This window comes from Gadus morhua, chromosome 5 (genome assembly GCF_902167405.1).
Source record: "Gadus morhua chromosome 5, gadMor3.0, whole genome shotgun sequence".
NCBI classification, from domain to species: Eukaryota; Metazoa; Chordata; class Actinopteri; order Gadiformes; family Gadidae; genus Gadus; species Gadus morhua.
The window spans coordinates 11247818-11266938 of record NC_044052.1 but is presented as its reverse complement, the minus strand read 5'-3'; the positions used below and the strand labels follow the sequence as shown (position 1 = coordinate 11266938).

The 19121-nt window shown below is 48.2% G+C and overlaps 1 protein-coding gene across 3 annotated transcripts; it reads left to right on the top strand.

Annotated features, from left to right (window-relative positions):
- Positions 1-293: 293 nt before the first annotated feature.
- ift43 (intraflagellar transport 43 homolog (Chlamydomonas)) lies at positions 294-17583 on the top strand. Of its 3 annotated transcripts, none has more exons than XM_030356287.1 (10): positions 294-405; positions 1390-1488; positions 1606-1638; positions 4938-5008; positions 7689-7724; positions 8516-8562; positions 15122-15194; positions 16082-16157; positions 16347-16400; positions 17265-17583. In XM_030356287.1, the coding sequence occupies exons 1-10, from the start codon at positions 361-363 to the stop codon at positions 17376-17378; spliced, it is 648 nt and encodes a 215-aa protein (XP_030212147.1). In that variant the 5' UTR covers positions 294-360; the 3' UTR covers positions 17379-17583. The 3 variants fall into 3 exon arrangements, with proteins under 3 accessions (XP_030212147.1, XP_030212146.1, XP_030212148.1); XM_030356286.1 differs by having other exon boundaries at positions 296-405; positions 16347-16409; XM_030356288.1 differs by lacking the exon at positions 1606-1638 and having other exon boundaries at positions 297-405; positions 16347-16409.
- The last annotated feature ends 1538 nt before the right edge of the window (positions 17584-19121 follow it).

Genomic DNA, 19121 nt, shown 5'->3' with positions numbered 1-19121 from the left:
TCACAAGCAGGATATGTATCTAGGAATCTTCCTGTTGCTCTGCCTCCTTATCATCCGTCTCATACCAGACTTCAGGTTAAAAGATGCTCTACAGCAGCACCTTGTGGAGGCAAAAAACAGAGCAAACCTGTACCGATCATATCAGCACTGTGGTTCTTAAATGCTTTTAAAACAATGTTTACAAAATAGTTTGCGCACATTTGGAGTTGTTTAATTAATGATGGAAATAAACCATCTATTCTTGTCTGCTCATGAATCGCCGAACGTGCCTCTCCTCCTGATTGGCGTAACTATGGATACCGTTGCTATGTGACGCTTGTTCCTCCAGGAAGACGCTAGTTCGCTAGCTCGCAGGACAACATGGAAGACAGCTTTCAGCTAGGAGACAATGGAGTTGTGAAAAGTGTGAGTTCTACAGACTCATGTCATAGTTCGGCGCACTGTTGGTTCTTTTTGCTTCTAGTTCGCTTTAGGCGTTTAAATGATACCCACGACATGTTGGCTGTGTTATGCTAGCTGCTAACCATAGCCTAGGTTGCTATGCAAGTTAGGCTAAGTGCAAGAATGCGAATGACAGAAACACCAAAGATACTTTTCTTCCGTTTGCATTCTTGTTTAAATGAACGCCGACTGTGCTTGTTGACCACCTTCGATACCGTTATTCTATAATCTATATAATGTGCTTGTGTGTAGTACTGTGAGGGCCTCACGTTACATGAAGAAGCTGAGACAAGGCACTGTGGTCCAGATATCTCATCTCACTGTTGTTCTGTAAACCATGTGCTTGTGTGTAGTGCATGTGTGTCGTTTTTGTGGGTAGTGTTTGTGTGTAGAGACGTGATGGCCTCACGTTAAATCAAGAAGCAGAAGAGGGACGTCACTGCTTTGCGTTTTTCCTCTAGCTGCGGATGGGGTCAGCTGGGCAGGGGGCACTAACAAAACAACGTGTCTAAAACTCATTATCTAACGGGCGTCTCTCAGGTTATTGCATTCTGCTACATATAGTAACGGCGTTATATTTTATATTCTGAAAATGAGCCGCATCCATCCCCAAAGTTAGCCCCCACTAGGGTAGTATATACATGTTCAAAGTATACTGCCTTCTTTTTGGTAATAAATGGCTTCTTTGATCACTTCTACACTTCTGATTTATTTTAAATTGAGTTATTGCTTACAGAAATGAATCAATGAAACATTTTCTTTTACGTTTGGAATATTCCCTTTGCTGTTCAATAAATCTAAATAGCAAAAGTTATGTTTGCTTGTTATTGCTTCTTGGGACTGGACTAGAATAATATGTGTTTTCTTTGAGTTGAGTTGTACCTAGTTGCTAAGTTATAACCAAGCCACTGTTTGTGTTGTTTCTCCCATCTTGGTGAATTCCTTCAGGTTGCGAAGACAGGCCGCAGGGCCCGGCAAGCCGCAGAGCAAACCCCCCTCGATGAGTCCCGTCCCCTCCGAAAGTCCTCCTCCACCTCTGCTGGAGAGGTAGGCGGTCACACCTTCATTGGTGGATTAGTGTCATGTGACTTTTGGTCAAGATTTCACTTCAGAGTTAAAAATAATCATGTCTGATTTTGCTTTTCTTCCATGCATGGTTTCAAGGACGAGGAGGATGTAGGTAGCGTGACTGAAACGGTGAATTGTAGCTTGAATTGTCTTTCTAGAGCTTCAGTAAATGGCTTTATACCATCGACAACATGTCAGAGCATTCCACTCCTTCCTTGTTTTTATTTTTTCGGTCCGCTGATATTCAGACTTCTTTTAAATGCTTCTCAAATTTCAAGGTGAATTTTCTATATGGCTTAATCTACTCCGTAAGTCTCTACCTGGCTATTGATGGTATAAAGTTACAAAGCAGTAGTCATGGTGTTTGCTACCTTCTTCAGAAGAAATCCTCTTCATGATCATCACACTAAGCCTCTTCAAAGTCGTCCTATTGTGTATTGTGTATGTGTCCAAATGTAATACCAGGAGACCAATTCTTACTGCATACTTAGGCTTGGCTTGTCAACCTATTGAACTCTGATGAAGTCTCAGCCCATGTATAGTCCTAAAATAGTGCCCAGCTATCCTAATCTAGATATGGGCAGAAGCCCTTGTGTTGTAAAAAACTATTCATAAACTCCCTGCCATGCCTCTGTGTCGGCTGGTATAGCAGAGCAGCATCGTTCCTGCCGCCAAATCATGGTAGCCATGTGACGGCTTAATAAAGTACACAGAAATGTCTTCCGTCCAGGTGCCCTTAAGTCATTTCTGTTCTATTACAAGATGTCCTGCCAACAATTCATTGGTTAAGTATTATGATACCTGTGTACAATGTCTCGCCCTTTTTAGCTTATTATATGTGCTGTGTATGCAACTGTGAACCATAGTTACACACCTGATGCTTTGGACCATACTAAAGTTTAGACATGGTTACATCAAACACCATCGTGGCTTCCTGCGACAATATAGAGCCCTTCCGGTGATTGGCGCTCAGAGAAACTCCACGTCAGATGGGGGCGCTGACAGTTCCCCCAAACACAATTTTTTAATGCAGACCAAATTGGCAAACAAAACCGCCTTTTTTTTTGCTTCCATAATTGGTAAGTCATCATGAAATTCTCTCACATGAGTGAAGGCATTAAACTACCTCACGACGTTCCCTCCCTGCCCCACGCTGGCATACTGCGAGCCAGCCAACATTCCCGAAGCAAGAAGAATGAATTCCAGCAATACTTGGGCTGTGTGCTAATGTTCCCAAATTAGGCCAACTTCCCTAATGTAAGAACAGTATTCCCGCGCCCTCTCTGACCCGCTGCAATACATGCAATACATTTTTCGAGAATGTCGTGGGACTTGGGGAAGTTTATTTGTGGACTTCGTTCATCAGTGCGGGCCCTCTAAAATACCCAACTGATTGGCCACATTCTTGACATCCTTTCAAGACAGAAGGAACGACAGGCTCAATTATTTTCACTTATTTCGTAGGGTTCGACAACCGCAAATGTCTGTCCCCAGAGAGATTGTCGGAGGATCCAAAATTAGGGAAGAGGAAGGCTGAGCTAATTGCTCGAGCCTCCGATTCCATTTAACCAGGGTTATTTAGCATCATATTTGGGCATGGAGTGTATTGGCCACATCATCCTTGTTGACTGGATACTCTGCATGCCACAACATTCAGACTAATTGATCAATGTGATCATTTATTCTGCTACTAAAAGCTGTACTACGTAAATGTTTCTTTAGGTTCGAAGAACTGTTTCTCTTCAGTTGCCTGGTGATATTATATTGATTTATTCATAGTCTTGGTCAGCAATTCAAATGAATGAAACTGCTTTAATTAAACATTATAGCCTAATAGGTTCACTTCAAAGTGAGTCATCAATTAGGCATCGATGTAAATCATGACTATGCTATTATATAGGTTTGTTAAGTACCCTTTGCATAGCACTCTACAGGTTTCTTCTTTTAATCACCCCTATTGCTTTTTTCAAGATTTAATTACTAATTGCTTGAATTTGTGGATTTATCCCGTCTTGGCTGTTCGGTTCAGCAGCAACATGCAAGCAATCCACTAGAGTAGGCCTCCCCTCGGCGTGTCCCACTCACTTCCTCCTGACATTCAGATTTATAAATGAGTTTAGTGAAGGGGCTAGCCATGAGAGATTATTTCCTATTTCATGTTGAACGAAAGAAATTCTTTCTGGCCACTTTGTCCTCCGCAGACCCAATTTGGAAATGAGAAATGTTGTGCTCGCTGCTAATGCATTTGTCCAGCGCCCGCCCCGAGCATGCTCTGTGGAATTCATTCATTCAAGTGGCGTTCTGCGAGCCCAGTCAGCCCCCGGACCGCCATGCAAACTCAATGGACTATTTTCAGCGCTATGTCGGAATCAAAGAATGAGGAGAGGAGGGCTCTTTCGGTTGTTGTTCTTGCTGCAGAGCTATTTTAGGTCAAACTCTGCAGCCCCCCCTGACCGTTGTTTGTGTGACAGTTCCCACACTCTTTCTCCCCATGTGTGCGTGCGCTGAGATTGAGTAGCATTGAAAACCACAATAAACAACACAATGGTCTCCATATAGCCCCGACTGTGGAGCTGCACTCACCAGCCAGCAGTGTTTGTGTAACTTATGTTCAGCATTGTAAGTATGCAACAATGGGTTGTGAACCCTTTTTATAATAGTGAAGTAAAAGTTTAACTCTATCGACCGAGTACAATGTCTTAATTATCTGAGGGAGGCTGTGAAGCTCGATTTCCATCCTTGCACACGGTTGTGCATCAGACTTATGAGAAAGCCAACCTGGGTGGGCTAAGTTTTGAACCTTTTGTTCTCTGTGTCCTTTTTGTTTATAAATCAATCATTTAAAACAAATCCTTTTATACAGTCTGTGTGCTGGAGTGGGTGTGTGTGCTTGATGTGATTCTTTACCCTTGCAATATGAAATCTTAAGTTCTCCTTTTTGAAGTAGCACTGTGTACAAGTCTTAGTTTATTCAATGATTCACTTTGAATTCAGCTCTCGTTCAGCTCAGGCTAACCAGAACAGACTGATCCTAAGCCAGAGGTCAGAATTGACATTACCTATCAGAGCTGGGCGCGTATGTATGATTATTTATGAAGTTGTATTATAAATAATACATCTAAATATACGCCGGGGGCATAATTAAGCCCCTAACCCTGGCAGGGATGAAGCCACGATCCACCAGTGGAGCTTCACAAGACCATAGCATAATTTACCTCTGCATACGGAACTAACCAGATCCAGGACGGATGTCCTCATGGAACTAATACATTTCACATCGTTCACGTATCAGCATGTCGACTATTCCTCTTCCTGTCCGACGTCATTCGACACGTTACACAGTGCTCCTTTAAAGGAGACTCTGGGACCGACAATGCGGTACCTGAACATGAGTATGGTTGTTTCCTAATGCCGGTCCTTCCTTCCAGGCGGGCCCTCCGAAGTCCGTCCGCAGGCAGGGCGGCTGGGCCGAGGACAGCTCTGGAGCCGGTTCTGCCAAGTGAGTCTGGTTCCCTTTGATGAATAACCAACTTTTGTGGTATTGTGTTTGTTTCGGGTTAGGTATTACTCAGAGAGTGGTAAATGTTCAACGCGTGGTTTATTCAGAGACACAAGGTAAACAAGCGTGTGTTCTGGAGGTGGTTCATGAAGCATCTCGCGATCTCTCGAGGTAAGAATTCAGTTTATTTTAGAAGTGAGCGGAATGGTCATAAACCACACCTACAGGTTTTAATTTACCCAGGTAAGCCTTCGGCCCGTCTTGGCTTGGGGGGGCATGTTTGTAGTGTCTGACCGATCTTCAAACTCATGGGACTGTATAGGGTGTTGTGTTGGCCACTATGTGTAGAGGAAGCTATTCATAACTTGTGTACACTCTACAAATGTGTTGTCCAATGATGTAATGATGTTCGCTTGAATCATGTGTTCTAAATAAAGCATAGACTAAAATAATTTACATCATCTTACCCCTTCGCTTGCACCCAGGTTTGTCAGGCGAAACGCAGGCAAAACAAACCCAAAAAAAGGCGGGAATGCCACGGCGGCTGCAGTGCTGTGTTATTAATGGACCCTCCAATGAGCTTATTTATCAGGGCATATTTGGCAGTGGCGGCGCGGCGAATCAACAAGGTTAGGGGGATCCTGTCCGGGCGGGCCGCCCGTCATTCGTCTTCATCGGAGGGGGAGCGGGTAATTGACATGGTTAATGCATCAGCCACAGGAGGGCACTGTTAGTCAGCGAGCTACTTCATCACCAGGGGCCCGGGCCACTTAATCACCTCCTGTACCGCCGCTGTCCGCTCTCCTCCACGCAGGAGAGGAGGCCAACGCGCAGCCTTACTGCCATACGCAGAGGGACAGCCTCTTCGGGATTTGCATAGCAAATATCGGGAGTGGTTGACCAAAACCTGCTGTTTTCTTTTTTTTTTCGATCCAAAAATGATTAAATGGCATTTGGGGAAAAAGCTAAAGCAACTTATGATTTCTGTACTGTACTGATTTCCACTTACTCCTTCTACTCCATGTCTTGTAAAACCTCATACTCTGCGGTATTCTGCATGAAACCCGCAGTATTCTGCAGTTTCCAGCACAGAGAGAGAGAGGGAGCTCAATAGGTCTTGGTTTTCTACCAGTGAAGGTCAGGGAGTCGCTCACCCTGCGTTCGTGTCACCCCGACGTGATTCCTCCGCTCAAGGAGATTGAAGTGCAGGAAGTGTTAAACAAAGTTTTTTTTCTATCCGTGCATTGATCCTCTGTAAAACAAAGTAAGTAATGGCCCCCACCGGAGCGGACAAGGTCCCTCTCCTCAATGTCACCCCTCGTGCTCAATCAGGCCAGCCCTCCTTGCTCCTAATCCCGGCGCCGAAATCCCCGGATTTGTCGATCTATCACTCCTAATTGACACTAAATGATCTGTCGGTTTATTGATGAACCTTTGAAGCTGGGTTGTCACAATATATTTTATCCCTACCAACTTTTCTTTTTTTCCTTCCCCCAGACAGTTTTCGCCGTGTCTGTCACCTCAGCGTACATGAGTCTTAATCAAGGCAGCGCTAATGTTCCTTTAAGTGCCGTCACCCTCCGCCCCCTAGCCAGGACACCGGGCCAAGGGCGGCTGCAGGTGGCCCAAGCCACCCTTCCCGGTGGGACGCTACGAGCACGTTGTTATAGGCCTAAAGCGAGGGCAAGAGAGGGGGATTGGGTTGTTTTTGGTTTTTGGTTTTGTCAATTCTCACATTTTTTTGGTAAAGGAAAATGTAAAATCCATCCATGAATTTTTGGCGATTTAGATCTGGGAATTTTGATCAATCGAAGGCTCTTGGTCAGGGATGGTGTCCTGCGTTCCAACCGGCCACGACTGATTTTAAACCATTCACCCCTTAATTTATAATGTAAACTTGAATGGCTCTATCAGCTTGCATTTTGGCAGCTTATCTTCATTTCAAGAATGCATACAAATGTTGAGCTTAAAGAAGAATATATGAACTGTTTGATATAGTTTACCTTTAATACCAGTAGGGGGCAGTAGCTAACCAGGAGAGTAAGCAGAATAAATATATCGCAATATATATAAAAGAAATGAAAGAATTAGAAAGGGGCTAGGGTGTTGACCTGACAACCACACACATCAATAAACAGTTTATTAAGCTTCTTATGATTTTAATTGGTACATTTTCAGTAATACGTAACGCTATTTAAATGAACTGTTGGGTGCTGCCTCGTTTGTTTCTTCTTTGATTTAAATTAAATGATGTGGACATTTCGTTTTGGGGAACTCGTGTTTTATTTAACAAAACAAACCAACAACAGAAAATGAAGCGATTTGTCAAAGGGCGAAAAGGCAATTATTTGGGGCTGGGTTTTCCTCAGTCAAGCTGGCCAGTGCACATAGAGAGAGGTCTGAAGATAGCATTGTTGGGTGGCTAGTAGATGGGGTAGAGGCATGAAGAGGATTCAACCATATAAACTCTATGCATTACTGTGCCCTACCCTACCATGAGCAGTATTATCAATAAAAGAAAGAAGCTGTTGAGTTTTAAAACAATGTGGGGGGGTTGTCATTCTCCAAATTATTTTACACATCAGCGTTTCTTTCTCCTGGAGGTGTTTTTTATTTCTGATTAATCAGACGTTTCGGTTAGGTTTTATTGATGTTTGTCTATTAATTGTCATCACTCCAGATCCTCCAGAAGACCAGCGTTGGAGGACCAGGAGGAGTGAGTAGCTCCCATGTGTCTTTATCATCCCAGAGAACCGCTGATTGGATGGAATGCTGGATTTAGTTTCCGCGCGGGATGGAATAATTACTTAATTTGTGTGTTTCTTTGTTCGTCGTTTCGTCGTTTCCCCTGTCGCCGTAAAGTGCAAATTGGGGGGCAGTACTCTAAAAATCGTCCTTGGTTACAACTAATCCTCGCCTTCCAAGTAAAATCACTTAACATGATTAAAAAACAAGGGGGAAAAAAACACAACAGCACAAGCGTGACTGACTTGTCACCACTTTCATTGCTGTTGGGAGCCAACTCCTCATTTTCATGCATTTTTTTCGTTTCACTCCCTGCTGTCATTGGGGGCACTGGAGTACATATCTCTGGAAGTAGAGGCTGGGGTGCTTTAGAGGACATGGTGGTCTGTGTATCGCACCAAACAAGCTTCACACACATTTTGCTGATGTCCTATTCAGTAAAAGTCCCTCAGATGTACCCGACTTCGTCCTATCACATTGCGTAATTGCAAAGCTTTGTATTTATTTGATACATTATTCTTGATCCATTCTGATACAAACAAAGGCGATCCCACCCTGTCCCACACAGAGTCCCATAGCAGCGTAGCGAGGGACAGGCAAGTGTCATTCAGCCTTTCACCGACGGAGAGCCTTCTCTCCGTCTCGTGACAGGACAGAGAAGAGGGACGATCAGCAGGGATGGCAGCTCTTTCTATTTTTGGGGGGATTCAATTTATGTAATGTTTGAATTAACACACACTTTAAAACTTCCCGTGTCCATAGCCGACGCCTGCAGCCACAGACCCCCCACGGCTCGGACGACGAAGGAGGTGAGGGGCCCGCTGCCTGTGTCTGCTCGGGTTGAGGAGGTTGAAGCTTCTGGTCCCCCCCAGTCCTGCTTTAGTCTGCTGGGAATCAAGCAGATTCAAGCAGCGGCACTCACATCACTGCTACGAAAGGCTCTCTGAAGCCTTTTGTCTCTGGTCACCTGGTCCTTTTGTTTAAATGTTAACGTTTTATTAGGTCTTTATTTAGAATTGCAAAAACGCTAAAAGGGTGGTTAATAACATTGGCCGAACGACGAAAGATGTAAGCACATTTTGATTGATGTGTCTGTGTGTTTGTTGTGTGTTGTGTGTTGTGTGTGTGTGTGTGTGTAATTGATGACTTATTCGTAGAAGTACCCGAGTCCACAGAAAACCCTGCAGTAATAAGAAGGCAAAATCTCTGGTTTCACCCTGGGCTCTTTCCACCTCGACATTGACACAGTGACCACTAGCCACTAACACACACATCTACACACACATTTACAGACACACATTTACACATATACATTTACACACACATCGACACAAACACATTTACACACACAATTCGGCACAGACATCTACACACACACACACACACACACACATCTACACACACATCTACACACACACAAATTGACACACACACATTGACACACCCACATTAACACACGCTTTAGCCTGAGCACTGCTCTCCCGGGGGGGCACCCTAAGGGCCCCGACTCTCCGTACCACAAACAATGTCGGGAGGGAGAGGAGGGGGTCGTTCCAACAAAGCGTTGCTGGGGATAATTGTTCTGTTCTCCGGCCAGCCGCGGCAGGGGAAATAAGAGAGAGAGCAGCATACTGGCGGCCCAGTTCCCCTTGTTGAATGACCGGCGGTATATATATATATGATATACATGAGACAATGTAGAACGTTATTGTTGAAAGACCGGCGATATATATATATATGATATACATGAGACAATGTAGAACGTTATTGTTGAAAGACCGGCGGTATATATATATATGATATACATGAGACAATGTAGAACGTTATTGTTGAATGACCGGCGGTATATATATATATGACATACATGAGACAATGTAGAACGTTATTGTTGAAAGACCGGCGGTATATATATATATGATATACATGAGACAATGTAGAACGTTATTGTTGAAAGACCGGCGGTATATATATATATGATATACATGAGACAATTTAGAACGTTATTGTTGAAAGACCGGCGGTATATATATATATGATATACATGAGACAATGTAGAACGTTATTGTTGAAAGACCGGCGATATATATATATATATATGATATACATGAGACAATGTAGAACGTTATTGTTGAAAGACCGGCGGTATATATATATGATATACATGAGACAATGTAGAACGTTATTGTTGAAAGACCGGCGGTATATGATATACATGAGACAATGTAGAACGTTATTGTTGAAAGACCGGCGGTATATATATATATGATATACATGAGACAATGTAGCACGTTATTGTTGAATGACCGGCGGTATATATATATATGATATACATGAGACAATGTAGAACGTTATTGTTGAAAGACCGGCGGTATATATATATATGATATACATGAGACAATGTAGAACGTTATTGTTGAAAGACCGGCGGTATATATATATATGATATACATGAGACACTGAATAACGTTATTGTTGAAAGACTGGCGGTATATATATATGATATACATGAGACACTGAATAATGTATTGTTGAAAGACTGGCGGTATATATATATGATATACATGAGACACCATACAGGAATAACATTATTGCAAGCCCTACAGTATGTACCATATGCAAGATATGCCTCACTCAATTATGATGACATTTAACAGCATTACTCAGAGATGTGTCTCAATGTACATTTGAAGTTACCCGACAACATGTTAATATTCTGGGATGGACTTAATATATTTAGTAATTATAGGCTACTCGAATTTAATTTATGTGTCAGTATTATTAGTATAGATTGTGAGTATTTAATATAAATTCATATAAGGTTAATAAGGATGCAATAATGCATTACAACAGTGTGGTGTTGAGTGGAATTCCAAAACGAAAAAAAAGATCTTTCAGTTTTTCCTAAATGAGAAGCTCTGACTCTCACTCGATCCTCACACACATTTCCTATTTTGATTCTAAATGAAATCCTCACGGGAGTCATTTCGCCGCACGCTCCCCGTTTTGTTCCTCTCTGTTAATATCACAGATATAAAGTAAAAAAAAAAAATCTTGGCTGTGAAAACTGTGTGGTGGTGTGCGCTGGTTGAAAGGACCAGTCCACCGGCAAGGCGCGGCCCTCTCCCAGTCCCCGCCGCTGGGGAGATTACTACTCTGTGGAGGGAGACCTCTTAATACAGACCTGGAGGCAGGGGCAGTGGAAATTACAGTGCTGAGGGTTAGTGAGATAGCCCCTGCGATCTTGATTGTGTCCCTACCCTTATCCCTTATGTCCACCGGCTACAGGAGGGGGGGGGGGGAGGGAGGGAGGGGAGAGAGAGAGAGAGAGAGAGAGAGAGAGAGAGAGAGAGAGAGAGAGAGAGAGAGAGAGAGAGAGAGAGAGAGAGAGAGAGAGAGAGAGAGAGAGAGAGAGAGAGAGAGAGAGAGAGAGAGAGAGTTGGGGGGGGGGGGGGGAGGCATGCCCTATCCCCTGCTTCCATCTCACCATGGGCTGGCCCCTCAGCCTCTGCTTCCCCTGTCACTTAAAATAGCAGCGCTATCACAAACACACTCATCTGTTTCTTGTCTCCCTCTCTCTTTCTTTCCCCCTCTCCTCGTCCTGGATCCGTAGCATGGCGTCCCATAAGGCTTCCAATTGGATTCTGTGACTAGGCAATCATGTGACGGATACCCATCCCCCACCCCCCCCCTACTTGCTTAGATTACAGGAGCCCCGCTGATGTAGCAGGGTCCCCCCCCCCCCTTTAAAGAGGTAGAGTGAGACTGGGGCCGAGTGCTCACCGGGCCCGGGGAGGGTCGACATCCTCCAGCAAACGATCCCCTTCTGATATTTACATGCTCGGGCGAAGGGGGAAAGCGGAGCGCGGCCGACGTGTAACAAGGACACGCCCGGGCCGCTCGCCGCCTCACAGAGCAACCTTGATGGACGTCCAGCAGGTGGAAAGGAGCCCTACCCCCCCCCCCCCCCCCAATGTGTCTTTCCTGATCAAGTTGCCCTTTGGAATCAGAAAAAAAACCCCAAAGCAGCTTGTTTGGAGCGGGCCGCTGCCGCCCCTGCTGACCTGCGGTAATAGGGTGGATTTGAAGCTCATTTCAAAATGTTGTCCTCTTTTTTTTATTTTTTTTTCTCTCCCACTTAATAATAGAGTTTGCATATAGAAGGCGGTGTGGCCCCCGCTGCTTAACATTGAACCCTGATAGAATTGTGTTGATGGTGCATTATCGGCCAGAGCGGGCCGAGGGCGGGGGGGGGGGGAGACAGGGGGAGACAACCCAGGAAGCTATTTGCAAGGGGCTGGACGCGCGGCTTTTTGATGTCATTGCACTAAGACCATTAAATTTGATTGGGGGTCCGGGGGGGCCAGATTGTGCTGAACACGCTGCTTTGTAAATGAGAGGACAAAGTGTCACGGGGGCCCTCATGAATATGAAATACCCGTGCCTGCATTTATTTGGATATCAGAAACACAGATGAATCTTGTCAGCGGCTAAACGAGCATGGCATTTTTAATTTTGGGAAATTAGAAAAGGGGGGGGGGGGGGGGGGGGGGGGGGGGGGACAAAAAAAGGGAAAGGAGTAAGTTGGGATCAGTCGATGAGGCTGGTGTTTGATTAAAGGACTGGTGAAGGCTTTCAACCAGTCGCTCTCCACAGCACAGTGTCCATCGGTCCAAAACGCCCAGAAGGTTCATATTTGTCCTTTTTTGAAAATTCTACAAAGTAGGGAAAACAAGTGAAAGAATCTCTCCTAAACTGTGGTTTATTTTCCGGAGGTATTTTGAAGGAATAGTAGATATTTTTCCACATCAGATGAGGGCTGCCCGTCTCCTCACCTCCATTTAGCAGCGCTATTGACTTTCCCCGCGGGCCACAGCACTGTGTTTAGAGATTACTGACAACCCTCCCCCTGAAGCCCTCCCCCCCCCCCCTCCCTCTCTGCCCCCCCGTCTCCCCCCTCTCTCTCCTCCACCCCCCCCCCCTGTCCCCCTGTCTCTGTCTCCCCCCTCTCTCTCTCACCTCTCTCCCCACCCCCCTCCCTCTCTGCCCCCCCATCTCTGTCTCCCCCCTCCTCTCTCGTCTCCCTCAGTCCCCCCTCTGTTTCTCTCCCCCTCTACCTCCGTTATCTCTCCTATACACTTTCTCCAAAAAAAAATCCTCCCCCTTTTCCCTGTCGTTCTCCTCCTCCTATCTATTCATCTCTCCCCTAACGTCTCCCTCTCCCCCCGTCTCTCTCTCCGTGCTCGGCTGGGTTTCCAGGTGGATGTTCTTACGGGATGACCTGATGTGGTGTGGTGGTGCTCCATCAGTGACGCTCGCTACAGCGATGTACAGGGATGGCGTCGCGTCTCACGTCACCGCGGTCGGATTCTCTGAGTGGAACAAAGGCCTTCCGTTACCATTTTATTCATTGGTGGAAACGAACCTCTGGTTTTTATTCAAACCATAGAGGTAATTATTCCGAGTAATTATTCAGCCAAAGAGCAAGGTTATTGCTCACGTGGACAACCTGTGCAGGGCTTCTAAACACATAAGCCCATTATGCCTCTGTTAATTATCCAACACTGAGCTCATCCCCTGATATCCCTCCATGCCGAGTTCATCCTCCACTCCAACCCACGTCGGAACGGGAAAACACCAAAGTTTTCCCTCCCTCTCCCATCCTTCTTGGACGGCGGATCTCTCCCCCCCCTCCTCTCCTCCTCCCCTCCTCTCTCCCCCTCCTCCCCTTCTCCCCTCCTCCCCTCCTCCTCTCCCCCTCCTCCTCTCCCCCTCCTCCCCTCCTCCCCTCCTCCTCTCCCCCTCCTCCCCTCCTCCTCCCCCTCCTCCCCTCCTCCCCTCCTCCTCTCCCCTCCTCCCCTCCTCCTCTCCTCCTCTCCTCCCCTCCTCCCCTCCTCCTCCCCTCCCCTCCTCCCCTCCTCCCCTCCTCCTCTCCTCCCCTCCTCCTCTCCTCTCCTCCACTCCTCCCTTCTCCTCTCCTTCTCTCTCTTCCTCCCCTCTTCCCTCCTCCCCCACTCCCCTCCCCCTCCTCCCCTCCTGTCCTGTTGCGTTTGGCCAATTAAAGCTGGACCCCACTGTTTGAGCCGCGGGCTGGCGGCCCCGGGCCCCGCCGCCCCTGCCAGGCGGCGCTGTGACTTCCGACCCCACACAGATGGGCCCGGGAGCGGGGAGTGGGGCGCTCCCGCTCGGGGCCGCACGTCGGGGCCCCCGGTACGAGTGGCAGAGTGGACACGGGGGTCGGCCCCGCATGCCTCCGCTGGGTCCTGGGTGGTGGAGAAGGTGGAGGAGGCGGTGGTGGTTGTGATGGTGGAGGTGGTAGTGGTTGTGGTGTGATGGTGATGGTGGAGGTGGTGGTGGTGATGGTGATGCTGACAGGGCCCAAATGCTCGGATAGCAGGTGGAGGCCTGTGCTTTCTGGGGGGGTGGCCCCTGGCCGATGCCCACCCCCATCCATCCCCCCCCCCCCCCCATCACAGTGGGGGGGGACTGCCGCCCCCCCCTCCTGAATATTCATGTCCTCATGGCTGTTGTGACAGGGCAGAGCTTATGAGGATGTGGCCATTCTGGAAGTGGGAGCGCAAGGAATGCAGTGCCAGTTTCTGTCCAGATTTACACACACACACACGCACACACACACACACACACACACACACACACACACACACACACACACACACACACACACACACACACACACACACACACACACACACACACACACACACACAGTAAGACACACATTTATTTTATTTTCTGAATCACCCGACCACGTTTTCGTGCCCTAGTGCCCCCCGGAGACCTTAATGTGGAGAAGCAAGAATATAACGGACTAACACATTTTAGGTCAGGTCTTTTGGTCTCTACGGTGCGACTTGTTGATCGTATCTTATGGAGACTGTGAACCCCTGGTTTCAGATCAAAACACTTTTTCAGATTGAAAAATGTCTTGTTTTCTTCTAGGAAGGAGGGGTTCTCCCTATGCCAGCGTCGACCCACGTCCACCCTCGCAAACTTTTACACATTTTTACTCAGACTAGTTCCGACTTTGTGTTTGAGTGTGATAATATCCGTGCATGCAGTGATGTTGTGTATAAAAAGCACCACACACCATGGCGTTATACTGCAAGTATCAAAGGAGCTTCACCCTCTCTCAGACGTGATCATCACCCTCCTCACTCCTCACTGCTGTCCCTTTGACGAGCTGTGTCCGAAGCAGAGCAGAACTTCCACAAACCAGTTGACTGAGACGAAACAGCTTCCTCTAATTATAGGAGCGTTGATAAAATAGCGTAGACAACAACGTTGAAGCCCCTCCAAAAAAACCAAAAAAGCCTTTGTGTCCCCCGCCCCTAACCTGCTCCTGTGTTGCAGACATCCCTGTGATCCCGGACCTGGATGAAGTCCAGGAGGAGGACCTCACCATGCAGGTGGCCGCTCCACCGAGGTAGGCCCAACGATGACCTGTCACCAACCGTTCCTTCCTCTCTCTCTCTGTCTCTCTGTCTCTCGGGTGTGTGTCTGTCTGTCGGTCTCTGTCTCTCTCTCTGTCTCTGACGTGGTCACCGTACCGGGGCCAATCTGCGCCCCTCTCTTCTGACGAGACAGTGCGAGGTTCAAGAGATTTCACTGCCTCACGTATCTCGCCGTTCCCCGTTCCCCGCCACGCAGAGAAAACAGCCGGGGACCGTGATTTATGACCGGTAGGGAACCGGGAACCTTTATGAACCGGGGGGGCCCTGTTTTGATTTACAGGCCCCTGAGAGACATGCGGCCGCCCTCCTGCACGCCGGCCGCTGCGGGAGGACCATGACAGCGGCAGGAGGTTATTAGACCCGGTGTGCGCCCTCCGTGCGAGATAATATCCACATTGAACTCATTGCGGGGGCAATGTAGCGTGTAATACGCAGTAAGTAGGACTGGCATGCGCTGCTAGGCCCCGCCACCACGCCGGGAGCACACCCTCCTTTAATTTCCAAGGCACGGTTAAGCAGCTGGGTTTCAATTTGCGGCGGTTACCTCTTGGCACTGCTCGGCGTCCTCGCTCGCTCTCTCTCCCCCTTGTTCTCTCTTTCTCTCTTGAAGTCTCTTGATCGTACTCTTGTTCTCTCTCTCTCTCTCTGTCTCTGTCTCTCTCTCTCTCTCTCTCTCTCTCTCTCTCTCTCTCTCTCTCCTGCCCTGTCTCCCTGTCTCCCTGTCTCCATCTCTGTCTCCGGCCCTGTCTTCATCCCTTTCTCTTTCTTTGTCTCCATCTCCGGCCCTGTCTCCATCTCTGTTTCTGTCCCTGTCTCTGTCCCTGTCTCCATCTCTGTCTCCGCCTCTCTCTTTCTCCAGCGTCCAAGTGAACCGGGTGATGACCTACAGGGACCTGGACGATGACCTCAGGCACTACTCTCCCTTCCAGACCTTGGTGAGTCCACTTGTTCACGTTCCACATCCTTTTCCCCCCTCTCGCCTCGCCGGTCTTCCTCGTCAAGGTGATCCTGGTTCCGATGATCCTGGTTCCCCCCCCCCCCCCCCCCCTTTCCTGTATGGGACCTCCAGTTTCTGCCGGCGTGCTTAAAGGAAAACCTGCACTTTGTTATCCCTCCCCCTGCAGGACGGGGAGATAGACCTGAAGCTGCTCACCAAGGTGCTGGCTCAGGAGCAAGAGGTGTGGGAGGTGAGTGGGTGCTGGGGGGGGGGGTCCTTCAGTAAATATAGCCCCCGGGCCGCCCCCCCGAGGAGAAGACCTTCCAGCTGTTCCTGGGGCACCGGGGGGAGTCAGCTCGCACTGACTCCCAGGCAATCAAGATTTATGATGTGTACATTAAAGCCCTCTGCTCTCCTTCTGCCCCGCTCCTTTCTGCCCCTCGCTCTATCACTTCTCTCTCCGTCCTTTTCACTCTATCGCTCTCACCCGTCACCCCTCCTTGCACTGTCGGTTTCAATGTCTCTCTCTCTCGCTCTCTCTTACTCTCTTTCTCTCCCTGTGCTTCTCTCTCTCGCTCCCTCCATCACTCTCTCTCTATCCCCGTCTCTCTATTTCTCCCCGTCTTTGTCTCTCTCTTGCTCCCCTTATCTTTCGTTTCTCCCTCTCCCCATGTCCCATCTCTGTATCTCTCTTTCGTTATATTCCTGTCTCTCTCTCTCGCTCTGTCTTTCTCTCTCTCTCTCTCTCTCTCTCTCTCTCTCTCTCTCTCTCTCTCTCTCTCTCTGTCTCTGTCTCTGTCTCTCTCTCTCTCTCTCTCTCTCTCTCTCTCTCTCTCTCTCTCTGTCTCTCTCTCTCTCTCTCTCTCTCTCTCTCTCTCTCTCTCTCTCTCTCTCTCTCTCTCTCTCTCTCTCTCTCTCCCCCCTCACCTCTCTCTCTCTCTCTCTCTCTCTCTCTCTCTCTCTCTCTCTCTCTCTCTCTCTCTGTCTCTCTCTCTCTCTGTCTCTGTCTCTGTCTCTGTCTCTGTCTCTCTCTCTCTCTCTCTCTCTCTCTCTCTCTCTCTCTCTCTCTCTCTCTCTCTCTCTCCCCCCTCACCTCTCTCTTCAGGAGGACGTGGGCTGGGACTGGCATCATCTGTTTACGGAGGTGTCCTCGGAGCTGCTGAGTGAATGGGATCAAGGAGAGAGTGAGGAGCAGGCGCCGCTGCCCGTGGTCAAGTGAGGAGGTGCAGCAGGAGCAGGGGGGGCCCTCGACCCCCTCTGAGGAGCAGGAGGCCCCGGGGCCCCTGACCGGAGGGGGGAGGGGATAAGAGGTGCCGACTTTGGTTTCACACGTTATGTTGTTGTTTTTTCCGATCTGTAATTTTTATATATTGTAACATATCTATATTTATACTGTTATATAAATAAAGCTTAAAAATATGAGATTATGCTGCCACTGCCCTTGATTTCAGTGCTGTTTTTTTTAAGCAGTAAAGACAGAAATAGGAGAAAGTTTCTGTATTTAAAAGGCCAATTGGAAAGCTGGCCCAGATAAAATAATGTTGTGTACCGCCGGCATGACCAACCCCCTCATACAAGTCCAAGGTTGATAATGAGCTAAGCTGAAATCCAGTTAATTGTGTTCAAATTAACATTCCTCATCAAGGCCTACAACCTTATTGTTATTGACCGTGCCATTGACTTTATCTTGCAGCACTTCAACAGGAGCGCCCGCTTCTTCACTATTATCTCAAAAGCATTGAACACACTTCTTATTGACACCGAGGGGGATTAGCATACATTATACATTCGACTGGATAAGGCGGTATGGATCTGAAGTCTCTGGTCCAAGATGGCCTCTGGTGTCAGCCTGGCAGCCTCCTCAAAGTTAAAGTGCAACAAATTCCCCTATAAACTATGTTAAGTCACTTCACGTAGCAGGGGAGCCTGTAGCCCGAGTATCGACGCGCTCGTAACGCCGACACACTCCTGACACACGCGCGCCGTGTTTAGTTATCTTCCCTTCCTGTCCGCTTGTGCTCATAAACGCTCGCTGCGGAAACATATCAGCATTCACTGTTGTCCCGGGGTTCATGTGTGCGAATATCAATGCGGGGTCCGCGGCTGTTAGGGAAACAGGTGTAACATTTACAGACAGTGATTGGGTTTCTTCGCGGGGCCGGGAGAGAGGGTCTCATGACATTTTGGGGGAACACACCGGGGTCCTGAAGGACACGGCGCCTTGTTTGTAGAACAGGCTGATTAGAGGCCATCACAAACACATCTTGATTTCCTTTCCGTTTGTTAGGCCCTGGAATTAACTTAATGGAATGTAATGCCTTATCACAAGCGGCGGCGCGCTAGTCGCAGCTCTTGTTGTTACGAGTGTGCCGGAGAATACTGAAACCCGCGGCCGGTCTCTGGTGTGGTTAACGAGAATCTTTGTTTGTCTCCCCATCGCCGCCGCCGCTCACCCAGACAGACACTCTGCGTTTTCTCTCTCTCTCTCTCTCTCTCTCTCTCTCTCTCTCTCTCTCTCTCTCTCTCTCGCTCTCTCTCTCTCTCTCTCTCTCTCTCGCTCTCTCGCTCTCGCTCTCTCTTATTATTTATTTTTTCAAACCGTCTTCCGCGATTGGCTTATTTAGCCGGCCTTAATGAATTCTGCCCATATGCCCGGAGCATCTGCTGCGCTGCCCCTTCCTCCCGCCCCTGCCGAGCTGTGAAGTGCCCATCCATGTAGAGACAACCTCTAGCTGTCTCTCCGGAGAGGCCTGGCCCTGCCACTCCTCCGCCTGGCAGCCGGCCCGGCCCGGCCCGCCGTCTGAGCCCAGGCCGCGGAGCCCGCGTCGGGGCCGCGGACGCTAGATTAGGGCCCGGCCCGTCTCAGGGCTGGGGACCGGGCTCAGATCATTGGCCGGAGCGACGAACGGATCATAGAGAGGGAGGATTATAGAGAGGGAGAGAGGGAGAGAGAGAGAGAGAG

What these genes read in the sequence shown, in the direction of transcription:
- ift43 (XM_030356286.1), top strand. Translation starts at nt 361, where the DNA reads ATGGAAGACAGCTTTCAGCTAGGAGACAATGGAGTTGTGAAAAGT. An exon ending in TCTGGAGCCGGTTCTGCCAA is followed by an intron (nt 5,009 to 7,688) that starts GTGAGTCTGGTT and finishes TCATCACTCCAG; the next exon opens with ATCCTCCAGAAGACCAGCGT. An exon ending in GCGTTGGAGGACCAGGAGGA is followed by an intron (nt 7,725 to 8,515) that starts GTGAGTAGCTCC and finishes CCGTGTCCATAG; the next exon opens with CCGACGCCTGCAGCCACAGA.